This window comes from Penicillium solitum, assembly GCF_028829755.1.
Source record: "Penicillium solitum strain IBT 25940 chromosome Unknown utg000001l_segment0_segment0, whole genome shotgun sequence".
Classification (NCBI taxonomy): domain Eukaryota; kingdom Fungi; phylum Ascomycota; class Eurotiomycetes; order Eurotiales; family Aspergillaceae; genus Penicillium; species Penicillium solitum.
Window position 1 is genome coordinate 2,525,305 of NW_027072121.1, and position 23,044 is coordinate 2,548,348.

The 23,044-nt window shown below is 48.3% G+C and overlaps 7 protein-coding genes across 7 annotated transcripts; all 7 read left to right on the forward strand.

Annotated features, from left to right (window-relative positions):
• Nucleotides 1-567: 567 nt before the first annotated feature.
• N7455_000954 (uncharacterized protein) lies at nt 568-1,998 on the forward strand (the record flags this gene model as incomplete). The annotated part of the gene is made up of 1 exon (XM_040959763.2): nt 568-1,998. The coding sequence occupies one exon, from the start codon at nt 568-570 to the stop codon at nt 1,996-1,998; it is 1,431 nt and encodes a 476-aa protein (XP_040809865.2).
• A 3,974-nt stretch (nt 1,999-5,972) lies between these two features.
• N7455_000955 (uncharacterized protein) lies at nt 5,973-6,344 on the forward strand (the record flags this gene model as incomplete). Its single annotated transcript, XM_040959716.2, has 2 exons — nt 5,973-6,275; nt 6,330-6,344. The coding sequence occupies 2 exons, from the start codon at nt 5,973-5,975 to the stop codon at nt 6,342-6,344; spliced, it is 318 nt and encodes a 105-aa protein (XP_040809787.2).
• Nucleotides 6,345-7,468: 1,124 nt separating this feature from the next.
• Nucleotides 7,469-8,557, forward strand: N7455_000956 (NAD-dependent epimerase/dehydratase family protein; the record flags this gene model as incomplete). The annotated part of the gene is made up of 1 exon (XM_040959771.2): nt 7,469-8,557. The coding sequence occupies one exon, from the start codon at nt 7,469-7,471 to the stop codon at nt 8,555-8,557; it is 1,089 nt and encodes a 362-aa protein (XP_040809817.2).
• Nucleotides 8,558-9,133: 576 nt separating this feature from the next.
• On the forward strand, nt 9,134-10,678 carry N7455_000957 (uncharacterized protein; the record flags this gene model as incomplete). Its single annotated transcript, XM_040959727.2, has 3 exons — nt 9,134-9,171; nt 9,221-9,528; nt 9,585-10,678. 3 exons carry the CDS (start codon nt 9,134-9,136, stop codon nt 10,676-10,678), a joined length of 1,440 nt encoding a protein of 479 aa, XP_040809803.2.
• Nucleotides 10,679-12,467: 1,789 nt separating this feature from the next.
• N7455_000958 (uncharacterized protein) lies at nt 12,468-14,419 on the forward strand (the record flags this gene model as incomplete). Its single annotated transcript, XM_065603907.1, has 5 exons — nt 12,468-12,539; nt 12,587-12,790; nt 12,861-13,508; nt 13,572-13,791; nt 13,857-14,419. The coding sequence occupies 5 exons, from the start codon at nt 12,468-12,470 to the stop codon at nt 14,417-14,419; spliced, it is 1,707 nt and encodes a 568-aa protein (XP_065462398.1).
• A 696-nt stretch (nt 14,420-15,115) lies between these two features.
• On the forward strand, nt 15,116-19,998 carry N7455_000959 (CORVET complex membrane-binding subunit VPS8; the record flags this gene model as incomplete). Its single annotated transcript, XM_040959740.2, has 3 exons — nt 15,116-15,418; nt 15,470-15,902; nt 15,956-19,998. 3 exons carry the CDS (start codon nt 15,116-15,118, stop codon nt 19,996-19,998), a joined length of 4,779 nt encoding a protein of 1,592 aa, XP_040809840.2.
• Nucleotides 19,999-21,714: 1,716 nt separating this feature from the next.
• On the forward strand, nt 21,715-22,987 carry N7455_000960 (glycoside hydrolase family 16 protein; the record flags this gene model as incomplete). The annotated part of the gene is made up of 3 exons (XM_040959698.2): nt 21,715-21,851; nt 21,914-22,146; nt 22,219-22,987. Exons 1-3 carry the CDS (start codon nt 21,726-21,728, stop codon nt 22,985-22,987), a joined length of 1,128 nt encoding a protein of 375 aa, XP_040809807.2. The 5' UTR covers nt 21,715-21,725.
• Nucleotides 22,988-23,044: the final 57 nt, after the last annotated feature.

Sequence of the window (23,044 nt, forward strand, 5' to 3'; positions counted from 1 at the left end):
GGAAAGCGAAAATGCACTAGCACAGTATCTCCGACAATCAAGACCATTAGAAACCAACATCTATGGATGTCTTCAAAGGGTTATTTGATGTGAATGCTACAATATCAAGAATTAAGATATTGATTCCTCAATAAATAGCACCATAGTTACCAGATTCTGGGTTACACAATACGTGGACTATCATTCACTTGTAGATACTCTGCATTGGAAGTGTAGTACGAACTGCAGAGCATATCGCCCAAGTAGGTACGTTGCCAGTTATTTTAACTAATCAGTCCAAATTTCGAAGCCTTGAAATCTATTTAAGGGCCCGTTCAGCATGGGGAGAGGTTCATCCACGATCACCCTCATTATACATTTCTCACTCCCATCACTCTACCTGTTCTATCTCCGTTCGCTCTATGGAGAATTCCGCCATTAAAACTGGGTAGTCAACTTGATCAAAGAACCCAACTTTCGAGTCATTTGGCTTCAATGTTGTCTTCTAAATCCTCTATTTTCCCCTTCTTCTCCCGCCTCGCCATTTTATTCAGGCGAGGGGGCCTAAGAAATTCGAATCCCGCAAACATGTTCCAACCCTACAACCTTACTCCGTTGGACCATTTTTCGCCGCCAGGACATTTCAGTACGTCTCTCACGTTTAGCTTAATTGGAAAGGATCGTGTGAGAGCCCTTCAGCGAATGGAGGATGCGGTGGCTCGTGTAGTCTCCAAGTTTCCCTTCCTGACCGGGATGGTGGTACCGTCTACCCAGCCAGATGGTAGACTCAACGTATTTCAGGTGCGGCCTGCCACTGCTGCTGAGCTTGAGGAGTGCCCTGTTCTGGTCACCCAGCATCATACAGAGTCCACTGCGGTTTCCGTGGATGGGAAACTCAACACTGCCTTGATGCCGTTCCCAATCGTCTACCCACCACGTAACCCATCTCCTGTGCTACGGCTGAAGGCCAATGTGTTGGAAAACAAGTTATACCTGGTCTGTTGCTTTGATCACCGAGTAGTGGACGGGTCAGGCTTTTTTAGTTTAGTTGCTACTTTCGCCGCGTTGTGTAGGGATCTAAATGCCCCAGGACCATTCACAACTCCATATGCGCAAGAAGAAACAAGGCAGCATATCAAGGAGGTTGCCTCTACAGCCACACCACAGGATCTTCAATGGGCGACCTTTCCTGTCCCAACAAGCGAAAACGAGACATCCACAGATTATAATCGAATGCCTATCAGTTCTCCTCATGTACTCGATGGCCGAAAGATAAAAATGCTGCACGAGGCCTGCAATTCGGCTTTACAGACTCTTCCTGGGAAATATAGGAAGGATCTTCCCGAGATGTCCCTTTCACCGAGTCTGGTCGTCAGCGCGCTAGTGGGAATATGTAGCAGTCGCGCCCGCTTGAGGGCTTTCCCCAATGAGCCGGAACTCTCGTCTAAGATGTTCATCGTGGAAAATATTCGAAAGGCACTCAATTTACGCCGGGGATATATGGGAAACACTATCGTGGGCACCGAAAGCAAGTGCGATGGCTCTGCACCTCCTCCGCCTGAGGCCTTGAGAAATATCCATGTGCCAGAGCCTCTCAGTCCAGTGGGACCGGAAGATATTTGGCGGATCTGCAACGTTGCCCACACTCTTCAGGAAGCATCCGGACTCTTGAACAAGCAGCATGCGCAGGGCATGGTCGCAAAAATGTCGCGCGAGCGTGATTGGAGTTCATTCCGACCCGGGTGGGGGGTCAATTTTCTTGTATCTGATATCAAGTCAGCATCGCCTTATGTGAGGTATGGGCCACTCGGAGACCTTCAGTTGTTCGACTTGGTTTTCGATACAGTTCCTGGATTTTGCTGGATAATGCCTAACCTTCCGTCTGATGCTGCATCGTCTTATTTATGCTGGAGAATGCGATGGATTTTGGAACGGGCGGCGATGGAGTGTCTGTTGAGTGATCCCCTCTTCCAGTGGGCTTCGGCTCCTAGTACAGCCTCCACGTCAGCCAAAGTCTAATCCAAACGATATGGTATTCTTTTGGGCTTATTTGTTACACCTTGATAGACCATGTCTTACGATATAAGGCCCGGTTTTCGGGTTTTCGGGTTTCGATGAATATATACTATCAGGAAAACTTATATGGGTGAATTCTCTATCTACTGTTCATCAACATGAGATAAGTAAATCTGTGTTGTATACTTTGTAATATATGCATATATAAGAGGTTAGCAGGGTCGTTCATGCTTTGTATCTGCTTTCCTGTATAGAACAGAGAACCAAGATAGAGAGTACCAGTAGGGCATGACGTTCGTTCCATATATACAGCAGAAAATTGGTTTTTATTTCAATCTCTAAACTAGCCAAAGGCCCGGAGGAGTGGTTCGTCACCGGATACTGTCCAGGGAGTTGAAACCATACTCGCCACTCCCCCATTTCGATGATTATCGGTCGCCTAACCCCGTCCGCTCAGTCGGGAAACCGGCTCACCGTTCGTATTAGCCACTATCACGTAACAACTCCTTAGTTACCGAATCCCTATCTTCTCTAAAGTCATTCGCTACTACCGAGCTAGTCAAGCCGGAGGTTAGCCCCCTTTCCTTTATAATAGAATCGAGGTTGGACTGCGACAACGCCCGTTAAAGTGGAGACAATTCTAGCGTCGCCAAGACCTTCGTGGGCACTCTTGGCAAAGTGGATACGGCCAAGACCAGTTATGTACATAAAATGACCTAATAGGGTAACTTTTACATTAATTTCGCATAAGGATGGGCGTTGGGCGTTAAATTTCAAAACACCCAGGGGCCGTGGACACTTCTTAGTGCCCATGGACGGGCGATGTCGCAGTCTAATTAAGATTGTATCTTTTAGCATAATAATACTCCTATATATACGGAATAACGACACGACAAAGGAGATCTTGATAGCTACTGCGCAGCTAGCATAGGATGAATTGGAATTGCGGCATCTGTAACATCTCACTGAGACTATGCCGCATCGAGTGGAGGCTATCATTGAGAGCGAGGGGTGGTATACGCCATACTAGATTCTATAGTATGAGTACTGTCAGTGAAGTAGAAGGTTACGCAGGAATGAATAGAATGAGAACACAGGGGAAACTGTGTAGCGTCAACTACTAAAAAGCCTCGGTTTTAAACCCTCCTATAATATAACGATCGACTACGATAACGAGAGGACGATCAGCCTACTTACTAGCGAGGGCACTATATTCGAAACGAAGCTTCGGTATATCGATATTTATTATTATTAGCTTCGGTAAGAGGCTAGAGAAGGATATATAATAGTGCGATAGGTGGCGACGGCGAGTATAGTTACCGATGGATTTATAAAGATGCTTTCCCGGCAGAAGTATAAGAGCTTCCTAAGGATGCTTAGAATGGTAGACATAGGCTACCTAATAGCCTAGTCATCAAGTAAGATCACTATGCCGATCTACTAAGTCCAGCAATCCTATACTGGGATAGCTGAGGGGGTATGTCGGAGTATGACGACCGGTATACCGGAGGATTTATTAATCCTACATGTTTTGTAATAATGGTATGTAATCATGGCTCTATAGTTAGTTAACTAAATTGTAAGAAGAGCCGATACAGAAATGCAGAGAGTTGAAATCCATTGATTGGACCCCCCATTTTTACAATACGACTTGATCCAACAATAAACACCACCCTTCCTTTTGCTGCTAAAAGGTGGTGATTAGTTAAATTATATTGTTTGGACAAATTCAACATACAGTATGATTTCCTCGAACAGAGAACACATCCACCAAGAACTTATTTTACGTTTGACATGCGCATAAAGGACAAAGACCGTAAATACTAACACTGCCGTCAACAGCTCTTGACTTCCTATTTACTCAACGTTTATCGAGTTCGTCGTGTGCAATGGTCAACACATGTCCAGGATCAACCAATCCACCCGATTTCCACGATGACATTTCTTGAAGGGCATCCGTTTCCTCATTCTACTATGACGAGAGCTCAAACCCGTTGAACCGGCCTCTTAAGGCCATCGAAAATGAGTCGGCCTCTCAATTTTCAACGCCGCCGCACTTAATTGTGTTTGCCTGTCTTGTTCTGGTCTAAACCCAGCTAGCTGTTTTTCTGATTAAACTACGATATGCTGAGTTAGGGAACTAAATTCAATCGGCGCTAGGATTTGCGACCGTGCGAGTTCTGAAACCGTTGAGGGCGCCAGTTGGAAGTCGAGTAGCCTGCCAGGTTTTGAGACCGGGTCTCAAGACCCGTTGGATCCCTGATATCGGGTCCTCTGCCGTCGGTTTGCAATCACTAAACCCAAGTAATTGGCTTTAGGCTGCTAGACTTCAGTTTTTGGTAGTAAATCACTGTCCCTTAGACACAGTCCTTGTTATTGCCCGAGATCTGTGATTTTGGTCTAACACCTCTGCTGGCCTTGAGACAAGGTCCACATGCTTGATTCTGACTTGAACCCTCTCAGGACTTGGAATTTGGTACACGTAAGTGTCCTCCAGAAACTGTACGTGTCACTCCTGGGAGCGAGAAAGATCGTTCCTGGGCTCTCTACCTTGGACCCTGGAGTCACACCCGTCCGTTCACAGGGAGCGTTGATTACTTCTGGGAGCAATTGTTCTGCTGCCCGCAATTATTGCCCGCTTATTATCTCACAAGTGAGACTCACTCGCGATCATTGTCTGTCACTGATATATCTTCGATCGGATTACGTAGCGTTCTCAAGGGGGTTCGAGGTACTTCAGCTTTGCTAGCAATGCCTTGCATGTAACTGATAATGAATCAGAAATGGTGAAATCCGATCAGTATGGGGAAAAGGATCGAAGAAAAAGAGTGTGATGATATCTAGATCTGCAACGCCAGTGGCAGTGCCAACGTTAATAGTACGAGAAGCCCGGGTATCATCCCAGAGCCAGGTTAAATAGTAAGTACCTAAAGTAAGAACATTGCTTAGGCACCAGGTGTAATAGCCATGGAGGTGTAGGTGCACATTGAATGTGTATTGAGTTGTTTACAGTACAGTATTTTGCAAAGACTCGAATGTTACAGTAATGTTCCGTAACCTTAAACGGAATATGTATACAATCTTGATATTTTCAAATACATTACTGTACAGGTTAGCCTAGAAAACAGTATGGTGTTAGATACTTTCCCTTGCAATCCAGACACCTTCAAGTCTCACCCTAATCGGTGTAATTGCCCACTTGACAGGGACTACCAGATTGTCTGATGTGATTAGTAATTGAACTGGACCCTTCCACTTCCTTTGACCCTTCATTTGTTAGTCTTCCTACCGCCCCTCTCTCCACGCCAATCTATCTAATGCTGTCCGGCGAGACAATGTCAAGGCAGGAAACGGAAGACTTGGCCAAGCTCAGTATAAGACGCTCTATCTAGACAGTCTCCCACCATCATTTCAGCCAATAAACTGAATAAGTGCCGTCCGACAGTACCTCGCTTAGAACTTGTCTAGCCTAGTCTTGGTATTCCCGAAGTCAGTCATTGCCAAGCAACGGAAGGATAATAGTGGAGACTCGAGTTGAGAAAGCCAAGACTATATATGATGGAGCTGAATGCTGAAATCAGAACCTGGGTAACTGGGTAACTTTTGCAGTAATGGAGAATTTGTGATGAGGGAAACAATCTCATATGTACCCACTTTTCCAACCTCTGACCCCCATATCTTTATTCTGTTAACCTCAAAAGCTATCCACTGCACTGTTCGGGTTACATGTGCAGTTGCTACGTGATGTGCACATGTCCCTGCATTATCCTCGCAGCCTTGTCCCCGCAGCCTCAGCCTTGTCTCCACAGCCTTGCACCCACACACAGCCTTGCACTATTGCATTATTCACACTCCTGACAAAAGCTTTGTACTTCTGTCAAGCTGAAACATATAAATATCTTGCCTTTGCCCTCCAAAGTAGCAGAACTATCCATATCTTCAAAACAAACAGCCCTCATCATATCATTTCCATCACAATGCGTATCTCCAGCCTCACCGTCCTCCTCTCCGCCGCCGTCTCAGCCTCGGCCTACTGGGATATCTCCTATTACACCGATGCCGACTGCAAAACCCTGACTGGCGAGGAAAGTCTCGATAAGCCAGTCAGCTGTCAGAACTTTGATAGCAGCGTTGCCATCAAATCAGTCGACGTTGCCAGCAATGGCTACACCCTGACCGCATACGTTGGAAAGGACTGCAAGGGTGAAGGATATTCCCTTCAGGATGGAAAGTGTGCCAAGGGTGGTTCGAAGAACTATCCCGAGTTCCGTTCTTTCGAGGTTAGTATTTAGGAACGCTTACTAGGGAAGGCGGACTATCTAACGACTTCACAGGTCCAGAAGCTTTGAGTTATGAATGGGCTGGTTCGGGAAATTCACCTTTGTATGTAAGATATAGATGCTTGCTCTTGACTTTGGGTCAAACGGATCTTCCATGGCACTGTATGGTATTGGCACGAGAAACGCACATATTAGAGCCTCGTTTTGAATGAATCTTCATCCTGGCTTCCAATGATGTCCTGGTACTTTATTGCAATATATGGAGGTGTATGCTTAGGCCCTAGAGTCTTGAGAGAGACCGATGTATTAATGGACAAATATTTCCCAAGGTTATGGCAATGCAAATGCCATCTGGCTAAGATAACTCATATGCAAACATCTTACGCACCACATCACCCATAGTTCTGACCTGCATCCTCCCCTGTGCACCAGTCATCTTCCCAACAACGAGAAAATAAGCTACGAAAAGCCACTCTATAGGGCAAAAACCGGTACAGATTTCAACTTTAATAAATAGGTTCTAACACTTTATTTATTTTTAGTTAACTAACCCGATGTCTCCTGGAAGTAATCGGAGTACACGTCCAAAATTTCCTATACCTAGAGGGTAATCGGGATAAGACGCTGCATCCTGTCGACGAGGAGACACATACTCGTCGTAGAAACGTATATGTGACTACTCCGGTTCAGTCATATATAGCGGTAAGTATTCACTGCTCTCCACTTCCCGTTATATAAAATTGATCATTATCTATTACAATTCATTTTGATAACGAAACCTGATAGAAAGCTAATCGAGTACTTTTATGGTCGAATCTGTATAATCGGAAGTGGCGACTGAGGAACCCGGAGGGATTTTGGTAAAATAAGCTCTTGTAGTGAAATGAAATCTCGTGGACCTTTAAAAGTAACAATTAGCCCCCATCGGGTAGGGCCGGTGAAGTTTCGGACCGGAATGAAAGTCATTCCTATCCGAATAAAACATGTCACGCCATAGTTAAGCATTATTAATTAAACCCGAGCCGTGGAACTTCATTTATAAGGGATATATAAGCAGGGGAAATAGGCTACTGGAGTCTACACAACAATTTCTCATAAGAGGCGAAGAGCATCGCAAATATCTTGTAAATAATTACTTATTTGAACCCCGTCTGATCTTTCTGTTCATTTGAAGATCTCCATCATTCACCACTATGCCTCCAAGAATCCTGCTCATCGGTGCGTCTGGGTATATTGGCGGCTCTACGCTTTCATCTCTTCTAAGGAGTCATCCATCCTGGGACGTCACAGCGATCGTACGCAATGAACAGCAGGCTTCTGCAATTCATGATACATATCCGGATATAACACTGTCTACTGTTATTGGCTCCCTCGATACTCCTGAAGTTCTAGTGTCTGAAGCTGCCAAAGCGTCCATTACGCTTCAGCTTGCCAACGGCGATCATGATGTTGGAACGGATACTATCCTTTCCGCAATCGCTTCTTCAGCCACACCCGGGTCCGCTAGATATTATATACACCTCTCGGGGGCCGCCACTGTCCTTGACCTTGCCCTCGCGCCCGGCTCTCCGCCGTCAAGATCCTGGGATGATGTATCTGATCTGTCCGCGATACTCGATCTTCCTGCAACACAAATCCACGCCGCTATAGAGCATCGTATCGTGTCATTCGGTGCTGCGCATGCTCGAAATGGTCTTCGAACTGCAATCATTAGCCCACCGGCCGTTGTTGGTGTGGGGTCTGGCCCAGTCAAGACAGGGGCTGCTTATCACATCAACATGATGATGCAGCGCAAAAAGGCCTTCGTGGTCGGGCAAGGACTCAACCGATTTGACATGGCTCATGTGATGGATGTAGCAGATGCAATTGTAACCTTGGTCGAGGCTGCCTACGAAGAGCTTGAGACTCGATATGCCAACAATCCAAGTACCTCTTCCAAGGCGCACTGGAATGGCGAAGGATATTATTTTCTCACCTCTGATTGGGAAACTCCGGATAAAGCTACCTATGTCAAAACAGCTCAATCTCTGATGAGAATGAGATCCATACCACTCGATGATGGTGTGGATTATCTGACACCGGATGAGGCGACGTCATTGCATCCATTTGGAACCATTATTTTCGGGGGCAGCCTGAAGATCCAAGGGAAAAGAATAAGAGAGAGGTTAGGGTGGAAAGCCTCTTCTATCCGTTGGGAGGACGCTCTGAAGGAGGAGATAGAGAATGAGGTCTCAAGACAGGCTAGGGGGGAAATTTTGGGGGTTGGGTTTGGTCGTGAATAAAAAATAGTTGCAGACTAGGGTGCAGGGGTGTAGGTTTGTGTTTAAAAATCATTTAGTTACCCAGATCCATCTCTTAGTAAAGAACAGTAGCTGCAACGAATGCATCCTAAGCTAACAGTCATCTGCGTCTGCATAGTCGATACGAGAGACTGTAAATTTTAACATGCTATAACTAGTTCGGAAATATTTGTCTTTTAAACAAAGAACAGTATGAAGACGAGAGTCGCAATACAACTGTGAACTGACAATCTGTGGCCCTGGTGTCTCTGAGAGTCCCGCGCCCGGAGCCCGCGGACACCGACAAGATCCTGGAGATCGTAATTCCAGCGCTTTCATTGGCATCAAGCATAAGGACTCTCCAGGGCTCCACATTCTATCTAGCCCTAAGTATCTGGTCGCGTTGGTAGCTATATCGGATGAGACTCGTTCCGTATCGCGCCATTTTCAAAAAGGAAATAAAAGGCTCGTCCGACCACCTCAAAATAAAAGATTAAATCACCTTCGTCAATGGAAGACTTCTGATAGTCAGTAAACCATTCATTTAGAAACTGGAAAATCACGAGTAGACCCACCCCAATGGCTACCAAAAAGGTCGAATATGAGTTCGGCGGCCCGTAAGAGACACAAGGCATCTTCGAAGCTTCACGGCTGACATTACACCAGCCTCGGAGCCGCTGGCATCATCATCGGCCTGCCAATCCTCCTCCATGTCCTCTTTCTCGCTTGCAATGATATCAGCGGATGTCCTGCTCCTGGCCTCCTGAGCCTCCGGTCATTGACCTGGGACACTCTCAGCCTTCAGATTCCCTGGCCAGAAGACGGGATCCGGGGTCTTGGTAGTTGGTCAGTTACAGCGTGGGTGCTGACATACTACCTTGTCAGCCTGGTTCTGTTTCGTGTACTGCCAGCGAACGAGGTGCTGGGGACCAAGTTAAGAGAGTCGGGGAAGCCGTTGCGATACAGGTTTAACGGTGAGCTGACAGGCCTTATTCATGCTACTGTTGTTTCAAAAAGCTAACTTCCGTAGCATTCTCTTCCACTCTAGTCCAGCTCGTGGCCTGCGCTATCGGCACGTACCATTATGGGTCGAACTTCTTCCTCTGGGTATGGATCGACGATCACTACCAGCAGGTGCTTACCGCCAACCTCGCCCTTGCTCTGCTGATATCTCTTATGGTCTACGACCGTAGCTTCCTCGTGAAGCCAGGTAACCTGCAACTCCGGGAATTGGCACGCGGTGGCCAAACGGGGAGCATTATCTATGACTTCTTCATCGGGAGAGAGCTCAACCCACGCGTGCAAATTCCTCTGATCGGCGAAGTCGACCTCAAGACGTGGCTGGCGATGCGGCCCGGATTGATGGGTTGGGTTTTGTTGAACGCATCCTTTGCAGCGAAGCAGTACCGTGTGTACGGGTTTCTGTCGGACAGTATGGTATTTCTGGTGGTGGTGCAGGCATACTATGTCCTGGAGGGGCAGTATGCGGAGGAGGGAATCGTGGGGATGATGGACTTCAAAACGGATGGCCTGGGGTTCATGTTGACGTTTGGGGATATTGTGTGGGTGCCGTTCTTGTACTCGACGCAGTGTCGATATCTGGCGACGTATCCGGTGCATATGGGACCCTATGCCTTTGCAGTTGTGGGCACCATCTTCGCTGGTGGGGTATACATTTTCCGGGCTAGTAATGCGCAGAAGATCCTCTTCCGTGAGAACCCCAATCATCCAGCTTTCAAGAACATGCCGTTTATCCAGACGAAGCGTGGGATGCGACTTCTCATGGGTGGCTGGTGGGGTTACGCTCGCCATATCAATTACCTGGGCGACTGGTTGCAATCTTTGCCATTCTGTTTGCCCACGGGCGTCGCCGGCTACGTGGTCCATCCTGCGGGGGTTGCAACGGGAGTTGGAGCGGCAACGCTGCTGGACGGCAGGCAAGTGGTGCCAGGAGATGCGGCTGGTTGGGGTGTCCTGGTAACTTATCTTTACTCGGTGTGGTTTGGCGTACTGCTGGTGCACCGAGAGCGGAGAGATAACAGGGTATGTGCGGAGAAATATGGCGAGGACTGGGTTGAGTACAAGAGAGTGGTGAGGTGGAGGATCTTGCCGGGTGTGTACTAGTCGGGGTGCAGGAATAACCAGGTACCTTTTACATGCGGAAATATGAATAATACTAGCCAAGCCTTGCCCACTGCTTATCTTCATGACATGCACCCAGCCAATGCTCGTCATTCTGAACAACTGCCCAACCTACCTCACACCGATAGTAATACAATACTTATGAATATCAAATACAGTAAGTACTCTATGAATTGCTGTTGTTGGACGGAGAGGAGAAGAAGAGAGAGAGAGGGGGAGAGAGGAAAGCTATCTACATGTTCTATCTTACAGTTGATGCCTGAGACATCCAACATCTCATATAGCCTTGCATATCCCCTATCAAATTCTCCAATTCCGGCATATATAGGTTCGAACACTTGCCCAGAAGTTGCATCGTTATAGGGATAATGATACAGCTCTAAGAATCGCTTCGCGTCACCACCGAGCGAGCTCTGATCGATCCCCAATAAATATGTTACGACCCGTGAGACCCGGAGAACGGACCACTCGTCAATGCTGATCAATTTTTATGCCAGGTTGATCTACAAACCGAGGGTCAAGTTCATCACCGCATTTCCGTAGAAGAATTCCGTGCTGTTAAGATCTATTAGTAAATATATACCGACAACAAGGACAGGTAATACATACCCGGTACTACCGACATTGTGGTTAGTAGACTGGCTGGAAGGCGCTTCTTCAAGTGTTCAACATCCTATCCTCGGCAGTTGAAGCGCATCTACCGTCTCTGATACAAGGTTTTAGGGGTTAGTAAGGGGAAATATTTTATCTGTGTTCGTCGGCAGGGTTAAGTGGCGTCAAGTCGACCGGTAGCGATGGCAAACCGTATTGAGGCTCGCACTGCTTCCAGATTCGGCGTCCAGTTCTGATCATCGGAGGGCGACTTCCCACCCAAGAAAAAGCATATGTTACTTCGGTGAGTGTTGGTGCATTGCAGCATTTCCGTCCGGTATATAGTCCACGGTCTCTCTTGCTTGTCCACTAGTTGTCACGTGAGCAGCCAAAGGGCGGCCAGTTCCGGCCTCTCATTCGCCGTGCCAAACTATACCGGGAATCGAACTTCGCGAGGACCGAGAGGTTATCGTCAAGGTCGGAATGAACCGCGAGTAGATCCGTGGATTGACACTAAAAGATTTGGTCGGGAGGGCTGAATGATAGAGGGTATCAAATGCGGCTACCCGCGACCAGGGGTAGTGAATGACGCTCATTTTGGCTTTGTGTTTATGTTTACATCCGTGCATTTCTTTTATATATTTTACATCTTTTCATTCGAGGACGACTGATCAGAAACTTGTAAGGCGAGTTCCCTAACGGTCGCCTAGTGGGCAGGCGACCACCTTCTAGCTATCGGTAGGCCTAACAGCACTCCCGCATAGCAACATATATATAGAGCGAGCTACATCGGGCAAATGACGTTATCATTATTATCATCATCATGTCCACTCGTCCATATTGATTTGCTTGTTTCGTGCATTCTTGTTAATGAAGTTTCCAATGTCCTGATTATTTTTTATCTTGCTCAGGCTTTAATACAAGTTTGATAGGCTCAATCTTCACTCTATGAGTCTTCTTGGGTATTGATAGGTGTAACTTTTGTAGATGGGCGAATTCTCTGTTTTCTGGCCCCCAAAACATCAACATCGTGGCTGATGGGCTGTGCGGATATTTATTTACTGATCGACAGTCTAAAACACGTGAACAAGGCAGACATAATTAAGAAAGGAGAAAAAAGGCAATCTCAGCCTCATTTTACTCCGCATTCCAAGGTCTCTTGCTTTTGGCTCGAGTCATTATGCCCTCCCCATACAATTGCGACGGACCGCAACCTCCCGTGCCGGACAACAACGACATCACTGGTCAAGGGGTATGTCGCTAACTTATTATCAATACCATCATCTAATTCATGCCTAGGTAATTGCAAACTATGTCGCAACTGCCGGGATTGCAGTGCTGCTCATCATCATATACTTCTTTGTGGTTTACGACCCAGCTCTGGACCCCTTTAGGAAGACAGACCAAGACTCTTCGAATCACTCATTTCGCCCAAATCCAGTAGACGAAATTATTCTGCGGACCGTGCGACATATACCTAAGCGGTTGATGGGCGATCGCAAGGTCCATATCTTGAGGTACAGATACCCTTTGTGTTGAGCCGAAAGTAACTCAACTGACATACTACATACAGTGCATCCTCGCAATGAGTGACCTCCAGATTGTAACTGGACTCTCAATACTCATAAGTGGGTATGCGCAACTTCACCAGGGAATTTCATCCTACCACTGGATGGTTATCGTCGGCCTGGCCTGGTTTTCCAGCCTCACTCATTTGGCCTGCCTAACACTTCTCCGAAACCATCTGTACAGTCACCCGCTCCAGCGCATATGGAGACTGTTTTGTATGGCTGCTCTTGTCATACTCCTGACTATAGCGCTCTCATTCACGGGGGGATATTGGTGGTCTTCTTTGCAGGGAGGGTTAATCCCCGACGAAGAAATGGCATGGAGCATCATTAGACACGCGATGTGTCATTCGGGCTTTGATGTAAGATCAACTACGGCATACTACGCAATGGTATTGTCGATACTGTTGGTGATATTTGGGTTTGTGGCTCGTATAATCAAGCTGCATAAGATTATCTCCGTCGGTATCTGGGAAAAAGCTAGAGCTAGGCTCAGCATGCAAGCGCGCCGTTTGTTGAGGATCGCTTTCATTTGGTGCTGCCCAAACAACTCCTACAAAAGCCTGAAACGCACCCTTCTCTACCGTCCTCTGCTGACGGTCTTTTTGGTGGCACGTCTTTTCCTAGATGGGTGGTCCTCAATGTTTTCAGAAGTGAGTGTGCCTCGGTTATCTAATTGTGTTTCTTTTTGATCTCCAGGGCTGACAATAAACAAGGTGTGCTGGCTGGTACTCGAATTCATTTGGGGTACCATGCGTCTATTCGGGATACTGGGCATTATTAAAAAGTCCGTGTATCGATATCCCGGGGAGCCAACATCCATAAAGCTGGTTCAGGACTCTGATGAGAGAGATGGTGACTGGGGGTTTGGGCAGGTTGTGGCCCTCGTTTTACTGCTTGCACCTCTGTTTACAATCATAAAATACTTCAATCACGGTACTTCCTACACGCTCAATGCTCCGAACCTTTGATATACAGAGACACTAACGGGATATGATTAGATTATAAACAGAGACCCGGGGTAGTAACAGGCTGCAGCGATCGTATTTGGGAATCTTCGCATTCTAGATCCCAGTCGATGAATCTGACTGTTTCCTCCTTTACGCCTGACACCTCTATGAGGCCAGATGACCCTAACAGCAACTGGGATGACCATGCTCAAACTCTCGGCGCAGCAATAATTTATTTCATGCTCATATGCACTATCACTTTGTTCCTTATCTGCACTTATAATAGCACAGCTAACCTTATAGATCACCTTCAAGTATTCTATCTACCTGTCATCATCGCATTGATGAGTATTTGGGAGCTTGTTATTTTTTCATTGACGATTGAATTAGATCTGTCCAATATGCCTTTATGGGTTCAAAGGCTCCTACACCTGGTCAATATCCTGTTTTTTACATTTGGTGCGTTCTTCACCTTGATGCCTTTTTATATCTACCACCAGCCCTCTGAGAACTATTCATTCACTTGGGTTGGCACTTACTCGTTCTTGATATCTGCCGCTGTGTTTTATATCTTGTGTGCTGTCCTCTATCGGATTTTGGGGCATACGTCTTGAGAGGAAGTATATAATTCGAGCTTCATACTGCTTTTGGAAACCATTTGGGTGAAATTGGCGTTAGTTTCTGCGAATATTAATGATCGTAAGCTTGGTACATTCAGCTTCTTCGGCCATCCATCTGAGACGTGGTAAAGGACTGGCTTTCTATCATATCACGGATCAGGTGGAGCTTCGAAGTCGGGAGTCTAGGAGCCATGTCGTTTTGCTTGGTATTGGATACTGAAATCTCGCAGATAGGCGGGTGGTTTGAGAGCTTATGAAAATGTGTAATCACCTCAGTATTCAATTATTCTTCTATAGTCCAAGGTAAAAGATTGATGAAAAATAGATTTAAATCTAATAGCATATGTACATATTTTTGAAGTATTGTCGTCCGTATAGTTGTGAACGCGTGAAAGTGTACCTGGCAGCCACTTGTACTTGTGGCTGGTGTTCGGCCCCTAAAACGGCCCCGACCCAGGCAACGGAGCTCTGAACTCTCATTCTCCACTGTGTTCATGCCCCTCAAGTTCGACACTCCACGCCTCCGTTCTATATTGCACTACCTCCTAATTCCCTTCCTGTTCTCCGAAAGAACCTCCTGCTCAATTCTACAATAATTCCACAATCGCCCTCTCCCAGCACGCCATCCCAGGTTCGGCCTCGTCTTCAAACTACATCGCAGGGAGCAATGGTCACTCGGAAATCTCGCTCATGAGCTCGATGGCTGAGGGCAGCGAGGGTTGGTCGCGCGAAGACGAGCTTGACCTAGGCCAGGAAGATGATACCCAACAACCCGACCATGGCGCCCTCGATCAAACCTTGCCTTCCCCGCAGGAACCAGTGGAAGAGCAATTGGACACGATAGACGATGCGGAGGACCATGATTCCGAGAAGGCCGCGGAACAGAAGGACTTCAACTTCCCAGAAACCCCCCCGCCGCGACACGCGAACTGGAACGTGACAGAGAGCGTGGATGGAACGGGGTCAAATCCCGACGATTCCCCATCGCTACATGTTAGTGGTACAATTGGCGCATAACCTGGAGAGCTAGCTGATTTATAACAGGGCTCTATTCCATCCTCCCTGAGTAGCAGTGCTCTTGCGCTCCGCGGATCTCCGCGAGTCAACCCGAGCCCGGCCCGTCGCCCCTTCGACCTTCGCTTCCAGTCCCGGTTATCTTCATCGCCGCAAAGTGTGTCTAGAGCTGGCTCGCCATTCCTAGCGCATCTTCACTCCCGGCAATCTTCAATAACCAGCCAGGTTTCACCGACTCCAGAAACAGAACCCGAACTGCTCCAGGGACCTTGGGATGTGGTGCGATGGACAAAGCTGCGGAAGATCACTGGCCAGGCGTTTTCGGAAATCGGGAAGCGCAATTTCGGACGGCCAACTTGCCTTGCAGTCTCCACGTCTATTGTGATAGGTACATCCAGGGGTATAATTCTCGTGTTCGACTATCAGCAAAGCCTGAAGACAATTATTGGAACGGGGACACCAGGTTTGTCAAAACAAGTCTACACCCTTTGGTCCATTGTACTAATGATCACCTAGCTGTTGAATGCGGTGCTGTTACATCTCTAGCTCTTTCCGCAGACCATACTGCCGTTGCAGGGGGCCATGACTCGGGTGATATCTTTACCTGGGAGATTTCGCGCTCAGCAAAGCCTTTCCTTCATATACCGCCAATCCCGGCCAATCAAGTCGAGACTCGAATATCCGATGGCCATCTTTCGGGATCCGCGGTCATTCATATCGGTTTCCTTGGCACCAGACGAACTGCGCTGGTCTCGGCTGACACACGGGGCATGTCTTTCTCCCACCTGGCAACAAGAGGAATGGGTGCAATGGGGCGAACAGTCAAGACGACTCGAATCCTGGGTCGATATCCCCAGGCAACGGCAGAGATCAAACGGCGGAAGCCTAGCTCTGTCCTTGCTTTCTCTCCTCTGCCACTCGGCAATGTAGAGCAATCGACTGATTCTTTGGGCCTTGTTGCCATGCTGACGCCCTATCTCCTTGTTATTGTGTCTACCACACCAGTGGCACAGACCCAACACAAAGCACCGAAACCCAAAGAAGTCCCCGCCCACAGTGCCATGACCGGTGCCTTGGCATGGTTTCCAGCCATTCGACTGAAGGGCAAAGACACTCAAACTTCAAACACGAAGCTTGTATACTGCTGGTCAAATGTTTTGACCGTGCTCGAAGTCTCAGAGGCTGAGCCTGACGAATATACAGACAAAGACAAGCCTCCCAGCCTTGTCTTCAGAGCGCGTAGCAGATGGAGAGCAGATGAGGCCATTGTGGCTGTTCAGTGGCTCAGTCGTTCGGTGCTCGCGGTGTTCACAATAACGCAGCGGCTGTTGATAATCGAGGATTATTCCATGCATGTGACCGACTCGGTCGATCTCGCCAATAGGCACATATTTCACACTGATCTGTTCTCCTCACAGCTTTATTCGCTGGTTGAACAGCTTGACGAAGAGGATGAGTCGATGCACGGAGTAGTAGCAGATGCATTCCACATGAGTTTTCGTTCTTATAAAGGACGCCTGTTCTTGCTTGGTTATAACGAAGCCTTGGTAGGCAATCTCTCAAATTGGGCTGATCGCTTGCTGGCGCTTATGGAGGCTGGTGACTTCATCGGGGCCATTCGACTAGCAACCTCTTACTATACGGGAGAGTCGGAAAAGCTGACGGTTGGACTTCCGGAAGAGGATGCTTTGAGACAGCCCATTGTGCAAGAAAAGCTTTTGGAAATGATCTCCGCATCCCTCAAGTATGCTTTTGGTCGAAATTCCGAAGCGAGCAACGGCCGACTTGAGAACCAGCAGCTGGAGGAGCTAGCAGAAGTTTCTATCGCGGCTTGTATCTACATGGCCGATGAAGAGTTCCTTTGGGAAGAAGTCTTCAACTGGTATGAGGAGCAAGGCTCTGCGGGAATCTTTCTGGATGCCCTCGAACCACGCATCGTTGATGGAACTTTGCGATCACTACCCCCGACCGCGGTCAAGGCCCTGATTAACCACTTCATTGGAACTCACTCCGCCGGTCGGTTGGAGGAGATCATCTGTCTTCTTGACACTACCACAATGGACATCGATCAAGTCACAACGCTGTGTAAGCAGCATAATCTTTACGACGCCTTTATATATGTATGGAACCGCTGTTTGATGGATTATGTGGGACCACTGGAAGAGCTACTAGGTCTCATTCCCTCCCAAACCGATCCCCTGGTCAACGGTGACTATGTGATTGAAATGAGAAGGCAGAACAACGCGATGAAAATGTTCCCATATTTGTCATTTATCTTGACGGGTCGCATTTATCCCACCGGAGACGACATGGATGAGGCTGAAGCCACGCGAGCCAAGACAGACTTGTACCAACTCCTCTTCTCAGGCCGTGGGTCCAGTACGGTACCTGGAGGTACCAATGGGGCAGACTCCTTCACACACCTTCGAGCCATGCTCAAGTTCGATGCTTCCAGCTTCATGAGCATGCTCAACGAGGCATTTGAGGATAGCTTCCTAAATGAGCCCGAGAGTGAGGATGTCTCCGTGTCAGGCATGTCGATTAATCGCCAGTACCTTGTCAGTATTTTGCTGCAAGTCATGACTAGTGAATTCTTCACGCCTTTTGATACCATCTACCTGGATATGTTTGTTGCTCGCAATCTCCCCAAATATCCTCAGTATATTCTCCTTTCTGGCACCACCCTCCATCAGGTTTTGGTCCGTGTATGCCAATATCCCGAACGGGAAATGGCAGACGATTGCGAATTGAGTGCAGAGTATTTGTTGTCCTTTTACCACCCACCGGATATCCAAAGCATGATTCCTCTATTCAAGGAGGCACGCTTCTTCCGGATTCTCAAGTCGACCTACCGTTTAGAGAAGCAATATCCCCTGTTGGTGATGACTTACCTAGAGGATCCGAATGACCGCGAAGCTATCTTCACCTGTCTGCATGGCTGCCTCCGTCCAGGCTCTGGACTTGGCAAGAAACAGAGACGCGATATAGTGGATGTAGTCAAGGAGCATGCGCGGGAGATAGCTGCAATTGACGTCACGTACGCTGCACAGACTATGCAAGACCTGGCCCCTGAAACACACTCTACGTTTTTGCGGGTTCTGGAAGATGACCCTCAGAAACAGTATCAGTACTTGCTGGTGTTGGTTGAGCCGCAGGCTCAAACTGCGGACACCCTATCTTCGCCCAGTATTGAGAACTGGATGATCGAGCGTTATGTGCAGCTCTTGTGCAAATACAACCCCACTCATGTCGCGGACTTCGTCGACGGATTGCGAGTCGGTGACATCCACCTGGACGAACTGCTCCCGTTCATTGAGGAAAGCGGAGCCATCGATGCTGCCGTCATCCTCCTCGCCCGGCAGGGCCAAGTCCGCCAGGCCCTGGACCGTCTTGTGGCACACCTGAGTACCCTAGAATCTGGCCTGGTAGGCATCCTGCAGAGTGTGCGCGAGAGCCCCGACTCAGCGACTACCGCCGAGGCAATTGACGACCTGATCGAGTCTCTGAACAAGTATGCCGGTGTTGGAACATGGCTCTGCCAGGGCCAAAGTAAGACAGTCAAACAGTCGCGCACAGGCAGCTCCAACGGCAAGCGCAACGCACCAACCCTCGACCAGCCTCTAGCCTTTGATGAACTCCTCTGGCTCGACCACATCGAAGCTGTTGTCCGCATCGCAAGCAACGTCTTCGCCTTCATGCAAGGAAACAACGCCCAAATATCCCTCCCTGCTCAACCAACAACTTCCCTCGCCGGCGAGAGCGGCCGCCTCACAACCTCCTTCCGCGCCCTTGTCCAGCAAGTCTTCACAGCTCTCCTAGCAAGCACAGTAAAAAGCAGCCCCGCCACAACCGAAAGAACAGACATGTCCTTCCTACGCATCCTGCGCGCATTCCTCACCCGCGCCGCAACCTGGTCCCCCTCCCTCCTCGAGCTGCGTGCCGTGCTAGCCTCCATCTTCTCCGCCTATTCCTACGAGAAATCCCTCCTGACCCTCGCAAACGGCATGCTGGACCGTGACCTCTTCGTCCACGTCGACGAAGCCTCCCGTCTACGCCAGCACGGCTGGCGGCCCCGCGGCCACGTGTGCGAGATCTGCCGCCGCCGCATCTGGGGCCCCAACGTTGGTGACGCGCATTGGTCCGCATGGGAAGCGCGACGCGCCGATGCCTATGCCCGCCTCATCGCGAGACGCAATGAGGATAGCTATAACCCGTCTGAGCGCGGGAAGGGCAAGGCTGCTGATGTCGGAGTCGGTCATTCGTCTCGTCTATATGCGGGCGGTGCGCACGCGCATGGTGGTATGTCCGATGCGCATGCTGACCATGATCATGATCATGACGACGACCACGCTGAGGCTGGAGCTGGGCCTAGCACTCCAAATCCAGTCGCAGAGAGCGCCCCGGAACCCGTTGTCGTTTTCGCCTGTCGACACCTCTACCACCGACGCTGCGTGTTGAATGCCGTCAGCGCGGGGGCTCGACCTGCTGAAACCGCGTTTCGGCGTGACCATTTGGCCGACTGGTCAGGGGCCGAGCTGTTCTGTCCAGTCTGTACATAGTTTTTAGTTCACAGCGGGGATGATTATTTTCTTTGTGTCTAGGGATATTCTTTTGTTACTTTTTTTTTTCTATCTCTTTGCTTTTTCTTACTTTGGGTGCTGTTCGGGGGATATCCCAGATAAGACACACGATCGTCTTGCATATAGCCATTCTCCTTTTTTTCTCTCTTCTTCTTTTCAACTCTCAACTACTGTAATGTAATGTGATATTAGAGCCAGGTCTATCCCTGCTATAGTCCATCTTTATTAGTCTTGTCTGTCTTCCAAGGCTTTGTGGGAGCAGGTGATGTGGATCGTAAGGTTCTCCGCTTCAGCTGCTCAGCTCATTCTCCAAGACGCACGCTTGGCCCGACTTGTACTCCCAATGTGATCTCATGAGGATTCTTCCTCCGGATTGTCATTCGGTCTCATTCCAGGGTTCGGATATGTCACGGCATTTTCTTTTTCTTCTGTGACTATGTCCAGGTGGGTTCTGGACTGTGTGATCGTGTTATTTCGATCAAGAGGGTCTGGTGTTCTTTGGTTTACGTACTGATCTACGGTAGCTGGAGTATGAGGTTGGAGTAAGTCTTGAGATGACACTGTCATTTCAGCGTCTTCGATGTCAGTTTTAGGTAGGATCTCCGTAAGAACTGATCATGTACAGAGGTACATGGGATTAAGTACCCTCACGGGTATATCTGTGTGGTGGGTACTGCTGTCTAAGTACCTTAAGCGAAGGGCAGAGAGACCTGGTGATCGGAAGCCGCTTCCACTAAACTACGCCACTTCATATTTCTATTTCTCCTCAGATTCTTGATCTGACTGTTCACTTGGCGAAGGATCGTCTGATAAACCCTACCAGGAACAAAGAACGGGAAAAAAGTACTAAACGGAAATGAAAAGGTCCTAAAAAGTCCTAAAAAGCCCAAAAAAGCTTGAGGACCGAAAATGTTCAAATGGCCGTTGACCTATCATCTTCGTTCTTGTCCCTGGACTATCATACAAAACCTTAGATGTTGGCGGTAAGCACTCTGATTGGTCTTGACGATCAACCGATCCCTTTTTCGTTTCTTGTTTTTTCTTTAAATCCGAAACATTTTAAGGTTAGTGTGGGCGCTTGAGATATCCATGGATCCGATATGGTTAAATGTGATTAAACTACAGAGTACTCTACATATTGATACATTTGATACATAACAAGTCATATTATGGTCTATTCTACTCTAAATACCAATATGAATACATTCCAGGCTGGACTAGTTCAATCGACAAAATCTAAATGATTCACTGGCATTGATTCAGGGCTCGGAGATGTCAGACTCTGATGATCCGCGATGTTTCAACATGCCCCCCTCTTTTACCGCATATCCTCAATTGGATGGGTGTCTGGTGGATGTATCACGCTATTTCATTCTTTTTTCTTTTTCTTTTCTTTTTTTTAAAAAATTATATTATTTTTTTCCGTTTGTGCTTTTTTCCTTAGGCAGTGGAGACATCTCACAAGTATAAGATTGATCCCGCCTCCCCCGTTTGTGAGGAATTGGTCTAGTTTGTCCATTGTGCATATTTATTGCCTATTACCTATTGTCCCTCCCTATTCATCTATATTCATTCCTTACCTATTGTCTTTTACCGTTTTGGTCAGTATCTGGTATACTAGATCTTTCAGTCTTTGATAGACTCCCTCCCTCCAATCCCTCTTTCACCTTGCAACTACCCTGCAAAGATCCAAGCGTCTAAGCACAATGCACGTTCTCTCGACCATCATGCCCGCTCTGGGCTTATTAGCCCATGTATCTTCTGCCGCATACACCCTGCGCGACGACTACGGTACCTCCGACTCGTTTTTTGACAGGTTCAACTTCTACACGGTATGTCCCTCAATATTAGTCCCATATTTCTGTCCCATCTGTGATACTCATCCAATATATAGGACACCGATCCCACCAATGGCTTTGTGAAGTACGTCGACCGTAACACTGCCTCGAGCAACGGTCTCATCAACACGGGCAACGGCGTCTACATCGGCGTCGACCACGCCAACATCGCCACCAAGCCTGGTCGCCAGAGCATTCGCCTGGAGAGTACCACCACCTACAAGCATGGACTTGTTATCCTCGATCTGGCCCACATGCCCAGCAGTACATGCGGCAGCTGGCCCGCCTTGTAAGAGCCCCAACCCCCCAATTCCTCTTTCCCGTTCACCAAAACAAAGAAAGAAAAAGCTAACACATACAGCTGGATGCTCGGCTCCAACTGGCCCAACAACGGCGAAATCGACATAATCGAAGGCGTAAACGAACAAACCCAAAACCAAATGGCCCTCCACACCAGCAACGGCTGCACAATCAACAACACCGGCTTCACAGGAACCCTCGACACAGCAAACTGCTACGTCCAAGCCCCGGGCCAATCCGAAAACAGCGGCTGCTCAATCCGAAGCGATAGCACCCAGTCCTACGGCACAGGTTTCAACAACGTGGGCGGCGGCATCTACGCCACCGAATGGACCGGCTCCGCCATCTCAATCTGGTTCTTCCCCTCCAACGCCGTACCCGGCGATATCTCATCTGGAAACCCCAACCCAGCGAGCTGGGGTGCGCCCACGGCACGGTTTGCCGGTAGCTGCGATATCAACTCGCATTTCAATGATCTGCAGATCGTGTTCGATATCACCTTCTGTGGAGACTGGGCGGGCTCGGTTTGGAATTCGTCGAGTTGTGCTAGTCGTGGTGGATCATGTGTCGATTACGTGCAGAATAACCCGACGGTTTTCCAGGAGACTTACTGGCGGGTGCGCTCGCTTAAGGTTTATCAGGATTGGACTAGTTCTGTTACTGGGACTGCGGATGTGGGGGTCGAGGTCGGTGCTGAGGGTGTCGAAGTGGAGGCGGGTGTTGATTGGGATCCTACGGGGTTGTTTGAGCGTCCTCCCCAGAAGACTTCTATGAAGCATCGTCGTCAGCATTATCGTCATGGACATGGGCGTGGACATGGTCATGCTTAGATGGTGATTGATTGCGATGGTGATGACTGGATTGTTTTCTGCGTTGAAAGCGATATG